Genomic DNA, 14,327 nt, shown 5'->3' with positions numbered 1-14,327 from the left:
CTATTAAGGAAAAACAAAATCCATACTTAGCAGCAACAACTATAATCAAGCATTTTCAATAACTTGCAATGAGACTGTTACAGGGCTGTTAAAGAATTTTGGCCTGTTCATCTTTGCAGAAAAGTTGTAATTTAGCCACACTGGAGGATTTTATTGAATGAATGTTTGAGGGCATGCCACAGGATTTCAATTGGATTCAGGTCAGGACTTTGACTAGGCCACCCCAAATCTTAATGTTAATGCCGTAATATTAAGATCAGTTTTATAATATTTTTTTTTTACAATCTACTTAGACTTACAAGGCTTTAAAATTAAAAAGTGTTTATACGATCAAACTTTAAGGTTTGTTTTGTAACATTTTATTTGAGATTAGTTTTAGTTTTTGTATTTTACTAATTATAATTTATCAAACACTTTAAAGTCATTCTGTGGCACTCCTGAAAGCTGACTAAGGCCCTCGATTGAGAACCTCTGTTCTAGATATACTGACAAATGAAATGCCATGATAGCCGTCATAAACAGACTCAGCAAAAAAGTTTCATGGGATTTATCTTTGTCCTGTATCTTTAATTAGTGTCATTTAAAGGGATAGTTCACCCAAAAATTTTAATTTACCCACTCTTTACTCAAGTGCTTCCAAACCTTTATAAGTTTCTTTAGTCTGTTCACTAAAGAAGATAAAAAAAAAAATAAATAAAAAAGATGAAAACATGGAACTACTGATTTTCCGCAGGAAAAAACAAATACCTTGGAAGTCAATGGTTACAGGTCTCCAGCTTTCTTTAAAATATCTCCTGTTGTGTTCAACAGAAAAAAAGAAACTCAAACAGGTTCAGTATAAGTTAAGGCTGAGTAAATCAATGATTACAGACTTGACTTTTTTCATATTAACCCTTTAACCTACATTGAAAATGTCACTGTTCAATGTCACAAAGTTCTTCTTTAATAAAAGATAATGGCAGTTCATGAGTGTTAATTAGGGCTTTGTCTCAGGATAACCCCTTCATAAAAGTCATGTTTGCAGTTTTGAACAAGGATAAGAATGTAGTGAAGCAATACTAGTAGAACAAGAGATCGATCCACAAGCTTGTATACACCTTAAGTAAACAAATAAAACCTGGTGTCTTAAACAACGTGTGGACAAGTTCATTTTCAATTTAAAATTTGACGTTCACACTTGAAATTAAATCATAATTTTTCTCTTCATGATCTGAACTTGAATGTGGTTGCTGACATCTTCTGGTTATTCTGGGGAACTGAGCAATATCAAAAATCTCAGAAAGGTCAGGAACCAGAATTTCTAATAAAAAAAAAAAAAACACTAACATTGCTATTCCATTACAAACATTAAAATCGTTACTATTCTATTTCTTTCTTCTTTTTTACAGCTATTACAAATTCATTCATTCATTTTCTTGTCGACTTAGTCCCTTTATTAATCCGGGGTCGCCACAGCGGAATGACCCGCCAACTTATCCAGCAAGTTTTTTTTACGCAGCGGATGCCCTTCCAGCCACAACCCATCTCTGGGAAACATCCACGCACACACCAGACAACTTAGCCTATCCAATTCACCTGTACCGCATGTCTTTGGACTGTGGGGGAAACCGGAGCACCCGGAGGAAACCCACACGAAGGCAGGGAAAACATGCAAACTCCACACAGAAATGCAACTGAGCCGAGGTTCGAACCAGCGACCTTCTTGCTGTGAGGCGACAGCACTACCTACTGCGCCACTGCACATTTTATTCCTTTATATTTATATCCTTTATATATGCTTTTTATTTCCTATATTTATTATATCCTATATATATCCTTAATATTTAAATTCTTTTTCATATGTAAAGATATTTGCGTTTTAGTATTTTACTAATAATAATTTATCAAATAATTTAAAGCCTTTGGCTCTTGTGAAATGGCTCCCTGACAAATTAAATATCAACATGACCGTCATAAACTGACAAAGCAGAAAATGTTTCATGTGATTTATCTTTGTCCTCCCAGCAGGCATAGTATGTCAACATGATGTCAGATTAATGTTGTACCCCAACGTCATGGAGATGTTGCATTTTGTTATGTAACGAAAATCCGGTTGACAGCAAAACCCAACATCAGGCCAACATTAATATTCAACATGGGACAGATATTGCATTTTGGTTGCTTTCTAATGCAACCTAAAAACAACAAAATATTTAACAATGTTACAGCTTGACGTTGTGTGGACATTACCACTATGACGTCTGTCAGATGTTGGATTTTGGTTGCCATTCATTCATTCATTCATTCATTTATTTTCCTGTTGGCTTAGTCCCCTTATTAATCCGGGGTCGCCAAAGCGGAATGAACCACCAACTTATCCAACACATTTTTACGCAGCAGATGCCCTTCCAGCCGCAACCCATCTCTGGGAATCATTCACACACTTATACACTACGGACAATTTAGCCTACCCATTTCACCTGTACCACATGTCTTTGGACTGTGGGGGAAAAATTTATATATACATCTTATGACGTTGTGTGTCTTTAAATTGGATTTTCCACCTAATTTAAAGGGATATTCACTTAAAAATAAAATGTACTCACCCTTCTTTTGTTGATCACTAAACACAATATATTGAAGAAAACTGGAAACCTGTAACCATTGACTTCCACAGTACAGGAAAAACAAATACTGCGTAAGTCAATAATTAAAGATCTTCAGTTTTCTTTAAAATATTGTCTTTAGTGTTCAACAGAAAAAAAAAACATACAAGTGAAGGGTGAGTAAATGATTACAGAATTTTCATTTCTTGGTAAACAAACTCTTTAATCCAAATATTGAAAATGTCATGGTTCCATGTAACAAAAAACTAGAGATTTTGGCAAACTTTAATCAAAATCTAACCATAGATTCTGCTTTGGAACAGAGGCTTTATCGCAATATAAACACCCCTTTAACCTATAATGCAAAAGAGAGATAAATCTACATTGTAAAAAAATTCTTGCTGCCTTAAATATTTTAGCTGAATCAAATGAACTATTCTAGCCATTTCAATTTAAATCAATCAAACGGACTGGAAATATTAAGTTAAAGGGCACCTATAATGAAAATCAACTTTTGTAAGCTGTTTGAAATCTGTGTGTTTGTACACTCTCAGAAATAAAGGTATAAGCTGTCACTGGGGTCGTACCTTTTTTAAAAAGTACGCATTTGTACTTAACGGGTCCATATTGGTACCTTAAAAATATATTAGTACCTAAAAATTTGTACTTTTTAGGTACTAATATGTACTTAATATGGACCTTGTAGATACAATTTTGTTCCTTTTGAAAAGGTACCACCCCAGTGACAGCTTGCGTAGCTTTGTTTCTAATAGTGTATAGTGTGTCCACTGTCGATTGTTTAAACACAATTAAGTGCGTCACACATCGGATGCGTCGCTTAGTGGCACGAAACAACGCACATGACAGTTGGAAGTATCGCACACCAAATGCGCACATTCGCATGATATTTAAATGAAACTATTGAGATGGCGCTCTGTGGCATGGCAGAAATATGAACAGCGACCTGAGTCGTGGCTGGCGCTGCGGACAGCCGCCAACTTGCGGTGCCGATGTGTTTACCTTGATAGTAACCTACGTTTAGCATTCTGAAATGCATAGCGCTTCGTAGCGCAACTCCGAGCAGCGTTTCTGGTGTGTGACCTCCTTGAGTCTATTTTTTAACATTTCCTGACGTTAAAATAGGACCCAAATCCCAGTAATTTTGAGGCCCACTGCAACGTGACGTAGCAGTGTTGCTTTCCCTGCCCACCGAATTGATTGACAGGCACCATGTTTCTATAATAGCATATATATACATGTTCACAGAACATTATTTTGCAAATAAACTGAGATAAAAATATTTGTTCCAACTCTCTGTGATTTTTTTATAAGTTTTATAAGTTTAAACCATTTTATAACCAAGCATGTTTGTAATAAAGACAGTAAAATCACTGTTATTCCTAACCGCTATAATCACCACCGCCACATGGTGTCAGTAAACGCTTATATGTCTGTGAATCCTCATTTCAGAAAGGCTTGAAAAACTCCATCACAAATACATGAAACAAACTTACTTGGTATTTTTGACTAATGAGGTGTATATCAGCTTCATCCAAGTCAGTCTCTGTCACTGAGCAGTATATCTGACTTAACAGCATGATGCTTAACAGCAGACAGGCACATGGGAATGATGGGTGCAGAGAAGCAGCTCATTTGCATTTAAAGCTACAGGCTACAAAACAGCCACAGTATTCTTAGACACAAAAATGGGCAGATTCTGGAGGCTATAATACATCATCTGATGGGTATTTTGAGCTGAAACTTTACAAATACATTCTGGAGACACCAAAGGCTTATCTTACATATTGTAAAACTGGTACAATAGTTGCCTTATTCTTTAATTAGAATATTAAAATAAGTTAAAGCAACATAAAAATACTCATTGTCTTGACTTTTTGTCATTACATTATTACAGTGTATCTAAAAATAGCTAAATACACTTCTAAAGCATGTATATCTATGTTAAAAAGGCTTGCCATAGATTACTACTATTGAATCTTTTCCACATAACGGAACATTAAATCACATGTCGTGATTTAGAAGTTCATTTAAAGTTGATTTTTAAATGAATTTTGAACCTTGAATTTCCAGAAATAAGCCTAGTCATATAACAAAATTTGATCTCAATTGATATGAGTGGTTAGATAACTACAAAGCCTCCATTTTTGCTGTTTAACATGCTTAACGTGTGTGTGGTCGAGTGCGATACACATCTACATCCAGCCCGGGATGGATTGTCCGGTTTGTTAAGCCGGAGTAAAACACGGTTCTCTCTTTTCCCACACATGGGTCACATAATCCTTCCTCCGAGAGCCCAACATGGACTGCTTCACCAGTGGGATTATAGCAGGCTTCATATGTCTCTATAGAGGTGACCTGAAGATCTGTGTTTAGATTGAGATCTACAGTCCGGCATTACAAATCCTATACCTCTGAGAACTACACTTGTAGAGCAGGCTAATTGGTTGGGTTTCAAGACAAAGTTTTGAGGAGGAACGTGCAGTGCTTTGGTTAATTGCTGTTATAGATGTTGAGGAATATTTAATGCGGCCATTTCTGGCTGTGAAAAGAGATGGAACAGTTTTAGCAACTAGTCTAAATATAAAATAAAAAAGTTAAAATATATCACTTTCATCAAAAGTTTTTGAAAATTCTAAGTGACATAATCTAAACTTTTTTATAGATATCTTTCATATACAGTATATATAAATATATGTATATATCTTATTCAGTTTGTCTTTTCTTTAAATATCAAGTAATTATTGAAATGTAATGTTTAGATATGAAGTTTTTCAAACTTCAGATGTTTATTAACTTAATTTTTTTTATCAATTGTTAGGTAGAGTAAATATTGTGTTTTTGCCTCTTTGCATCTCATAAAAATAATTGAAATATTTTTTCCAATTTTAAAGGGGAAAATAAGGCATTTTTCTAATTAAGAAAATAAATGAAATTAAAAGGTATTTAATTTGTATATAAAAAACTTTTATTTATGGCAAGTATTGTTGTTTTTGTTCTTTTTAAAATCTTTTTCCAACATAAAATTTAAACAGTTCTTCTTTTTTCTTCTCATTCATTCATTCATTCATTCATTCATTCATTCATTCATTCATTCATTCATTCATTCATTCATTCATTCATTCATTCATTCATTCATTCATTTATTCATTCATTCATTTTCCATGGACTTAGTCCCTTATTTATCAGGGGTCACCATAGCAGAATGAACTGCCAACTATTCCGGCATATGTTGTTGCTACTGTACATAGGCTCATTCTGAAAATATTGCCCTGTGTACATTCCTGAAAAGTTATGGAGTTGTGTAGCCAGAGGAACATATGGCTGCATTTTGTCTTTAAAAGACACTCTAAAGCAGGGGTCTCAAACTCGCGGCCCGCGGGCCATTTGCGGCCCTCAGTGCAATATTTTGTGGCCCGCGCCGACCACTGTACACTGACAGAATCAGCGGAGCGGGGAGAGAGAGCGCTCCCCACTCCGCTGATTCGATCCGTACACAGCGGTCACTGGCATTCCCCGCCCGCCGTGTAAACAAAGAGGCGGGGATGCCGGTGACGTCACCACGCACCCCGCCCCTTTGTTAGACGCTGTGACGGGCGGGAAGTGTTAGGAGGGAACTCGCGCCGGCCAGAACCAAGGTAAGCTGTTCCCGCCCCTGCCTGCCACTTAGCTACCTATCTGCAGCCTGCCACCTACCTAGCTACAGCCTGCATCTTATATATATTATAGGTAGATACAGACTGGTACAGACTGATGTGACTGGAGTGGGGTGGGGGTGTTTTATTTATACATATATACGCCTTTTTTTAGGTGAGGGCAGGCACGTGCACACATAGGGCTCAACCTGTGCAGTGCACATGCCCTTTTTAGTCTTGGATAGAAGACTAAAATGATTCCAAAATGATCAAAAGTGCCCCCGCGACGCGGCACACCTTCGGTCCCGCCCTTCAGTAGGCGCGCGACAACACAGCTCTTGAGCACGCGTGCGACAACACAGCTGATCAGTACGCGCGCGATAACACCGCTCTTCAGTACGCGCACATCCACTCTGCAGTGGGTGAGCGAATGGAAGTTTTGAGTGAGTTCCCCCAAGCCATACTGATGGTCTCAACTGCTTCCGCTCTAAAGCCAAATGTGGTTCAGATTTGTGAGAAGAAGCGCTGTCAAGTCTCTGGCAGCAAGGAGTAGGCAAAAGACGCCATGTTCAGAAGAACTGTTCATAATCTTCACTCAATGTTCTATTAATGTTCAGGACACTTCATGTTCAGAAGAAATAATTAAAACTGTTAATAATGACATTTGAGGACTTTTTTTTTGTGAAATCCCTTATGCGGCCCAGCCCCACCCAGACTTTGCCTCCTGCGGCCCCCAGGTAAATTGAGTTTGAGACCCCTGCTCTAAAGGGTGGTATAATGCCGTTCCTTTTCGAGTTTACCAGCTGACTGATTACTTCCGTATGGATGGCTTTCTCACTGTAACCGGTTTGTCCAGTAGCTCACCATGTACATCAACGGAATTAAAACGCAGAGAAGAGTTGATTTTCTGGATTTTATTTAGGAAACACTGCTGGTTGGGGTTTGGGAAGGAGGAGGGTGGGTCGGTCAGTCAGTCAGTAAGTCAGTCAGTCGATATCGGCCTCTGGTGGATTCACTAGAGAAGAGCAGGCATGAATTTCACTCGAAATTTAAGAGAAATTTAAGATCTAAAAAAGCATACACAGCAGCCTCTGGCGGATTCGCGAAAACAAAAAACGCAAAATAATGTACCTTCTGGGACGTATTTTGGAGCTCTCTAGAAATGTATATAGGGCTATGTTTTAAGAATGAGCCTGGATTGTGTTTTACGCAGTAGATGCCCAGTCACTTTTTTAGTTTGAACGTTTTTCTTTGAATAAATTTGTGTTAATATTTAAGAGGAGAATTTAAAAGAAGTGTAAATGTATTAAAAATAATGCATTTTAAAAAATATATATTTTTCTATGAATGAAACTAACAGTAAACTAAGGTATTAAATAACTTTTTTGACATCTTACTGTTGATGTTTCTTGTATACAAATTTAAAATTATTTAAAAAAGTAATTTAACTATAGTGTAAATAGTGATTAATAATAATAATAATAATAATAATAATAATAATAATAATAATAATGATAATTCGTATTATTACTATATTATTATTTACAGTTGTTTGCACTTTCTTGCATAAAAGGTATTTCTATCTCCAATCTGTAATCTGTTTTCAGATGCAATAAATATTGTATTTCATTTAATTTGTCTGTTCATCAGTAAACCATTATATCAAAGGCTCTTCGCATAAACATTAAGTCTCTCCTACAATTTCTGTTTCCCCTTTCTCATAACAATACTGTTTACAGACCTGCTGTTTGTTTGTAAACTTCAGCTCCAAGTCTTTTGTGCTTTGTTTTTTCTCGAAGGATCTGAGACGTTTATACAGTCTGTTTTGTCTGTTGTCTGCACAAACTACAGTATCTACAATGAACCTTGCATTCAAAACGGTGAGTCAAGAGGCACGTAAAGGGCTTTTCAAAGCATAAAGAGTCTAAAAAGGTCTGCCATTGTTCAAAGTAGGGAGCAATGTACTTGCTGTTTTAAAAGGATCTTTTCAGGTAGGCCGTAAACCGATCCTGGGCCTTTCCTGGCGAGGGTGTGCCTGGGCATCTCTGATTTACCTGAGGGACCAGACCATTTTTCAGGTGGGGGGAGTGTAGAAAAAGAGGCAGCTGGTGACTGGTGGCCAACGATGAATGGATGAAAGAGGAGAACTCTGAGAAATTACAAACAAAGGTGCTGATGAAGGTTACTCTGAACCTGTGTTGATCGTGTCGTCCTCGGTTTCTTGAGCTGAGGAAGAAGAATAAGTCAGAACAGAGATTAAGATAATGCAGGTGAATGAGGGAAGAAGTTATCGCTATAACTTCATAAGTTAATGATAATCCAGTGATCATTTTGATGTTTAAATGACATCAACTTGACATTGATGTAAAAAAAACATGGCAAAATGCTAATTGTTTTGATGTCAAAACCTTGACGTCTGTTTAACATTGACGCATTGATGCTCTTTTGACCGCCAACATAATGACACACAAAGTATAATATAAAATATTTCTTAGCTTCAATTGCAATTTTGTATCCCTATAATGCTAAACTAAACTACCTTGATGTTAAAATTACATCAAATTGACATCTAATATTGTCGTCAAAAAAAACAAAAAAAAAACAACTAAAGTAACAATTGGACTGATTTTTGAGGTGTTTTTTGACACAAGTGATAGATTTAAAATCAGATTTCTTCCTCTTCTTTTTTTTTTACAGTCAAAAGCAAGGTTTTCGGGGGGTCTTAAGGCCCATGTTGTTTTTTACAATCATTTTTTTATGTTCTTTTTGCTATTTGGGCTTATAGGAACCTACTTAAAATAAAACCAAAGTATCATCTTTTGATATGATGTACTTTTAGAGAAAAACGATGTCCAAACGATGTCCGATTGCCCATTTTGGACAGTTAAAATAGTGTTTGGGACATTTCATATGCTGCAAAACAGTTGCAGGATGACACTGTATGTCTGTAACAAAGTATACCACATAAGACATAAGGCATAAGAGCAAAAATGTGCTCGTATGTGGTCACTAAGCCCTAGGAGGTTAAAAATGTCATTTCAAAAACTGAATTTAAGATCTTAAAATTCACAGAAATATTGTCCTGTAGGTCTTAAATCAGTTTAAACAGGTCTTAATTTTCCTTTGTTTATGTAAAGCTACTCAATCGATTAAATAAATATTCAATCACCAACAATACATCTAAATAAAACTTTAAGCAAAACTCAATTTGTAATTAAATTTTGGATTAAATTAGACTGCAAGTTCTTGTTTTGATATTTTATTATTTTATAAGTTTTACAGAGGGGATTAAGGAAATATTTGGAGAAACTCCAACCAGCCAGAGAAGAAAATGTTTTAGATAATCAGGCAAATTATAAGCAAATTCTTTAGGAAAAAAAAAAAAAAATAAAAAAAAAAAAAAAATATATATATATATATATATATATATATATATATATATATATATATATATATATATATATATATATATATATATAATTGCCATTCAGAATATAGATAAGGGTAAAAAAAAATCTAAATTTGGTGGATGTAAAGCTGCTAAATTGGAGATTTATGATACAAAAAAGCCTTTAAAATAAATGCTTGAAAGTTTATTTTTTATGTTTTCTTTACATTAGACAGAAAAAAGTTATAGGAAAAGTCAAAAAGCCAGAAATCTTGAAAGTCACAGGTTTAAATAAAAGATATTTTTTGCCTGCAGTGTCTTGCTCACAACACAATGAATGTTCTACTACAGATATTTTAAACTTGACAAGTGGTGCTCAGGATAACGGGTCGGGTAACGCTGTTTTCTGGCACAAGTTAAAAGTGAGATGCTAAAGTAGTTCAGGACTGACGCCAGAACGCCTGCAGTGTCAAACAATGAAGCGTCAGAAATGAAAACAGGACATGTACAGCTGACAACTCCCCTCAGGATGAGTCTGCCGAAAACATCGCCTCAAGAAACATGCATAGTCATATGTCAGCATAATTTGTTGATTATTCAAAGCACTGCAGATGATGACATTTTTACAATAGAATGGCATATGCTTTTGCTTTATCAATTTCATTGCTTGCATATGTTATTGTATACTTTACTTTTTATATATTAGTTTATTTTATTTTTATATACAATGCATCTTTACCTAAATAAGTACGTTCCTCAAAAATATTTTTTTTAAATAAAGTTTCTTTTGGATGCTATACAATGATATATTTGTTTATAATAGTTTGGTCATTACCAAAGTTAAAACTAGAGCTAATTTAACAAAATAACTTAAAATTACAGTCCAAAATTATATATTTTTGCAATGCCTTATTTGAGTTTGATTGTATTATCTTTATATTTCTAATTATCTTAGGTGACCAAACCTTTATTTAATTAATAAAATGTGTACTGGTTTGTAAAATGCATCAAAAGGTATTGTTTATATTATGGATAAAAAATATGAATTTATTAAAAGGCTGTGTACTAATTCATGCTGTGCACTGTATATGAAATATTTATTTAATATTTGTGTTTTTAAAAATGTAATTAATAAATGTTATCTAATAATTAAACTATATTTTTCCTTTTTTGTAAATATTAAGTTTTATATTCATTATTTTTGCTTTGACTTACACCTGTATCTTTGATAAGATTAGTCCATATAAAAAATATTCAAAAATTATACAAAATGTTAACATTTTTTGCGTTGTTGGTTTACTTTTGAATCATTTGATGAAAGTGAAATGTAAAATGAAAATGTTGTTGTTGTTATTATTATTTTGGGGCAAAAATAAAAGACAAAATATGTTTGCAGTTAACATTAACAAGATCATAGTCAGATATCTTTTAAAATAAACAGGATTAAGCCAGTAAATCGAGCAAGTTGTTGTGTTACTTTTGACCCAGCCACGTGTTTCTTCCGTCCCTGCTATACGGGGTCAAAAGTAACAATGTGCATCTTATGTTTAAAGTGAAGGTGGGCCTATATTGGAGTTGTCTTACACTGATACAAAACAACACCTGATTTTGACAGACCACTGTTGTTAGTTAGTTAATACAGCAAAAATAGATTTCAGCTAAAAACATTATCTTTCAAAATGAGTTTTTTTTTTTATGAAAAATGTTTTTTTCGCCCCCAATCTCCCCTTGAGAGTGTATTTAATAAATAAATATTTTTCAGATAAATAAAAAAATCGAGCAATTATTCATTAAATTTAATAGTTGCTTGATTGTTTATTCATCTGAAAAAATATTTATTTTCTAGAATATATACAAAATGATTAATACTTTAAAATGCTCCAAATCGAATTTACTATAGGCTACTGTAAGTCATCACAATGTGGTATAATAGTATGAGATTTGTTAAGCATATTACATCACTCAGAATGTATGAATTCGGATGCAATAGGAAATACATTTTATTTTCATTTCCTACCACTCAGGAGAGAGAAAATGATTTGCAAAATGATGTTTTCAACAGGAAATCTTTATTCGTGCACACTTAATCTTATCATACACCATCAGAGCGGCAGCGCGGAAAGTGGGCGGGGCGTAAGTGAATGAGTGACAGTTCCATCCTCCGCTTTGACAGAGCAAGTGCACGGGGCAGCATGCGGGATTCGAGCTCATCGAACCAGATGAAAACTTTAACGGAATAATAATGAGTTTAAACAACACAATCAAACCCGCCCCGGTTTGTGTTTGTTGTATTACATTATTGATATTACTACCATCCCTGCGTGCCATGCACTGAACGCGCCCAAGTGTCTCCGGTTACACTTGAACTGATGTAATATGTGGCCAAAAGCGAATTGAGGATTTAATACGATGATTTTAAGGAGGCTGTTTCATGTACTGCCTGCTTTCGCTTTTACGCTTTTTATTTTGGTTTTGCTGGATCTGCAGCTGCGCACCAGGAGTGACCAAAAGCCCCAAAACGCGCACAATGGGCACCAACGGACAACTTTTATATCAGAAACCACGGCTGAAAACCAACACAGAGATGGTGCTCATGAGAAAGAAAAAGCAGAAGGTCAGAAATGGACGGAGGTGAGGTCTACACCACCTTTAGAGCTCAGTGACATCTTCATTGCGGTGAAAACCACCGGCCGCTTCCACAAGAGCCGCCTTGCTCTTCTTCTGGAGACCTGGATCTCTGAGACTAAAGAGCACGTGAGTGTTTCATGACTAGAAAAGATTAATTAATTTAAGATTACTATAAAAAATTAAAGTCAAAGTTTGTGATGGTTTAAAAATCTCCTCTTAGTTTCAAGTTATGACCACCAAATTAACTCAGGTCAGAACTTCAGGAAGTTTTCATTTGGTCTGCAGTATGTCTTCTAACTGCTCATTTGTGGTTTTCATAAAGCAGATAATCAAAGCTATACACACTATTCCATAGATATTAATAGAGGATATACATTTTTAAAAAACTTTATGTGTCTGTCTATCTGTCTCTTTGTTGCAAAATCCAACTAAACTAAGACCTACAAAATGGTAAATCAGGTTATCAACACTGCCAAACATGTCACAAATGTGCTAAATCAAGATGAAACATTTTTGCAATGTGCCAAAACAAAAAACACATTCGAAACTTGGTCATTCATGTAATAAAACACGTTAAACATGTTAGCACGCAATAAACATGTTAAAACGTGTTAAACATGCTAAATACATGTTAGCAACATGCACATTTCTGATAATTATTAGCTAACAATGCTAAAACATTTTAGTAAATCTGCCAACTAATGCTATTGTAGTGTAAAAAACAGATGACAGAGCACGCCTAACATGTTAAACGTACTAGGAAATATATTAATTCATAATAATGTACAAGTATTTGTAACAAATAGCATTGTAAAAACATAATTAAGCTAGTAACAAGCCTAATATGCAGCAAAATGCTAACATGTAAATTCATGTTAACGACGCACTAAAATATATTAGCCATACTGTATATTTTTATTTTGATTAACATGTTAGAAACATGTTAGGAAACTGCTAATCATTCTAAACTTGGTCATTCATGCAATAAAACATGTTAGCATGCAATAAACATGTTAAAACATGTTAAACATGCGAAATACATATCAGCAACATGCATATATATGATAATTATTAGCTAATTATGCTAAAACATGTTAGTAAATCTGCTAACTAATGCTATTATAGTGTAAAAACATGACAGAGCACGCTAAACATGTTAAATGTACAAGGAAATATATTAAGGCATGATAAATTACAAGTATTTGTTAAAAATAGCATTGTAACAACATAATAATTAAGCTAGGGTCAAGCCTAATATGCAGCAGTATGCTAACATGTAAATTTATGTTAACGCCATACTAAAATATATTAGCCATACTGTATGTTTTTATATTGATTAACATGTTAAAAATATGCTAATAATATGCTAATCATTCTAGCATCAAGTAAACAGTATATAAACAACATGCTAATTGGGACTGGTGAAAAGCTAATAACTGAGATAATAAATATAAGCTAATAAATATGGTTCCCATGGTAGACATTGTAATAACATCTTCATTCATGCTAGTAGTATTAAAACATGCTAGCAATATGCTAAATGTGTTAGCCATCTCCCTAAAGATGCAAGAATGTGCTAGCAATCTGTTTAAACAAGTTATAAATACTCTTAATATTTCTTTTTTAGTTTTTCTTTCTTGAGATACAAACTCTTCAAATGAATGCTTGCTAATGTTACAGGACGTCTGGCAGATGTTTTGCACATCCTGTGGCATCAGTTTGAAGTCGTGTGCAAACGTTTTGGTGAACGAACAGGTGCGAAACCTCAGACTCGCGTGGTACCAAAACCAGTCAGTTTTGGTATGACTGTCTCACAAGTGGCATAACTTCTCAGATCAACAAGGACCATAAAGTTGCTGCAGCTAAAATCCTTTTAGCCAGCAGGAATGACAAAGTTTTATTAACATTGGCACCCTGCCGCAAAGATTGGCCCACCACAAATGGGTGAATCTATATTAGAACGCAGCGACCTGCCCGACTTCCTGTTTCGTCCGCCCTGTGCTCGTTTATAGACTGAAGAGGACTTCCTGTCTGTGTTCTCTAATTCAGCAGTAGCCTCATCTCGAGGGCTAG

At 34.9% G+C, this 14,327-nt stretch overlaps 1 protein-coding gene across 1 annotated transcript in view; it reads left to right on the top strand.

Annotated features, from left to right (window-relative positions):
* The first annotated feature begins 11,801 nt into the window (after window positions 1–11,801).
* The window catches only part of mfng (MFNG O-fucosylpeptide 3-beta-N-acetylglucosaminyltransferase), a 30,660-nt gene continuing 28,134 nt past the window's right edge, over window positions 11,802–14,327 (top strand). The window contains 1 exon segment of the mRNA NM_001007788.1: window positions 11,802–12,380. Coding sequence (NP_001007789.1) covers window positions 12,036–12,380 — 345 coding nt within the window. The 5' untranslated portion in view covers window positions 11,802–12,035.

This window comes from Danio rerio, chromosome 22 (genome assembly GCF_052040795.2).
Source record: "Danio rerio strain M-AB ecotype USA chromosome 22, GRCz13ab, whole genome shotgun sequence".
Taxonomy (NCBI): Eukaryota; Metazoa; Chordata; class Actinopteri; order Cypriniformes; family Danionidae; genus Danio; species Danio rerio.
The sequence above is the reverse complement of the archived record's forward strand: the minus strand, read 5'-3'. Positions and strand labels throughout refer to the sequence as shown.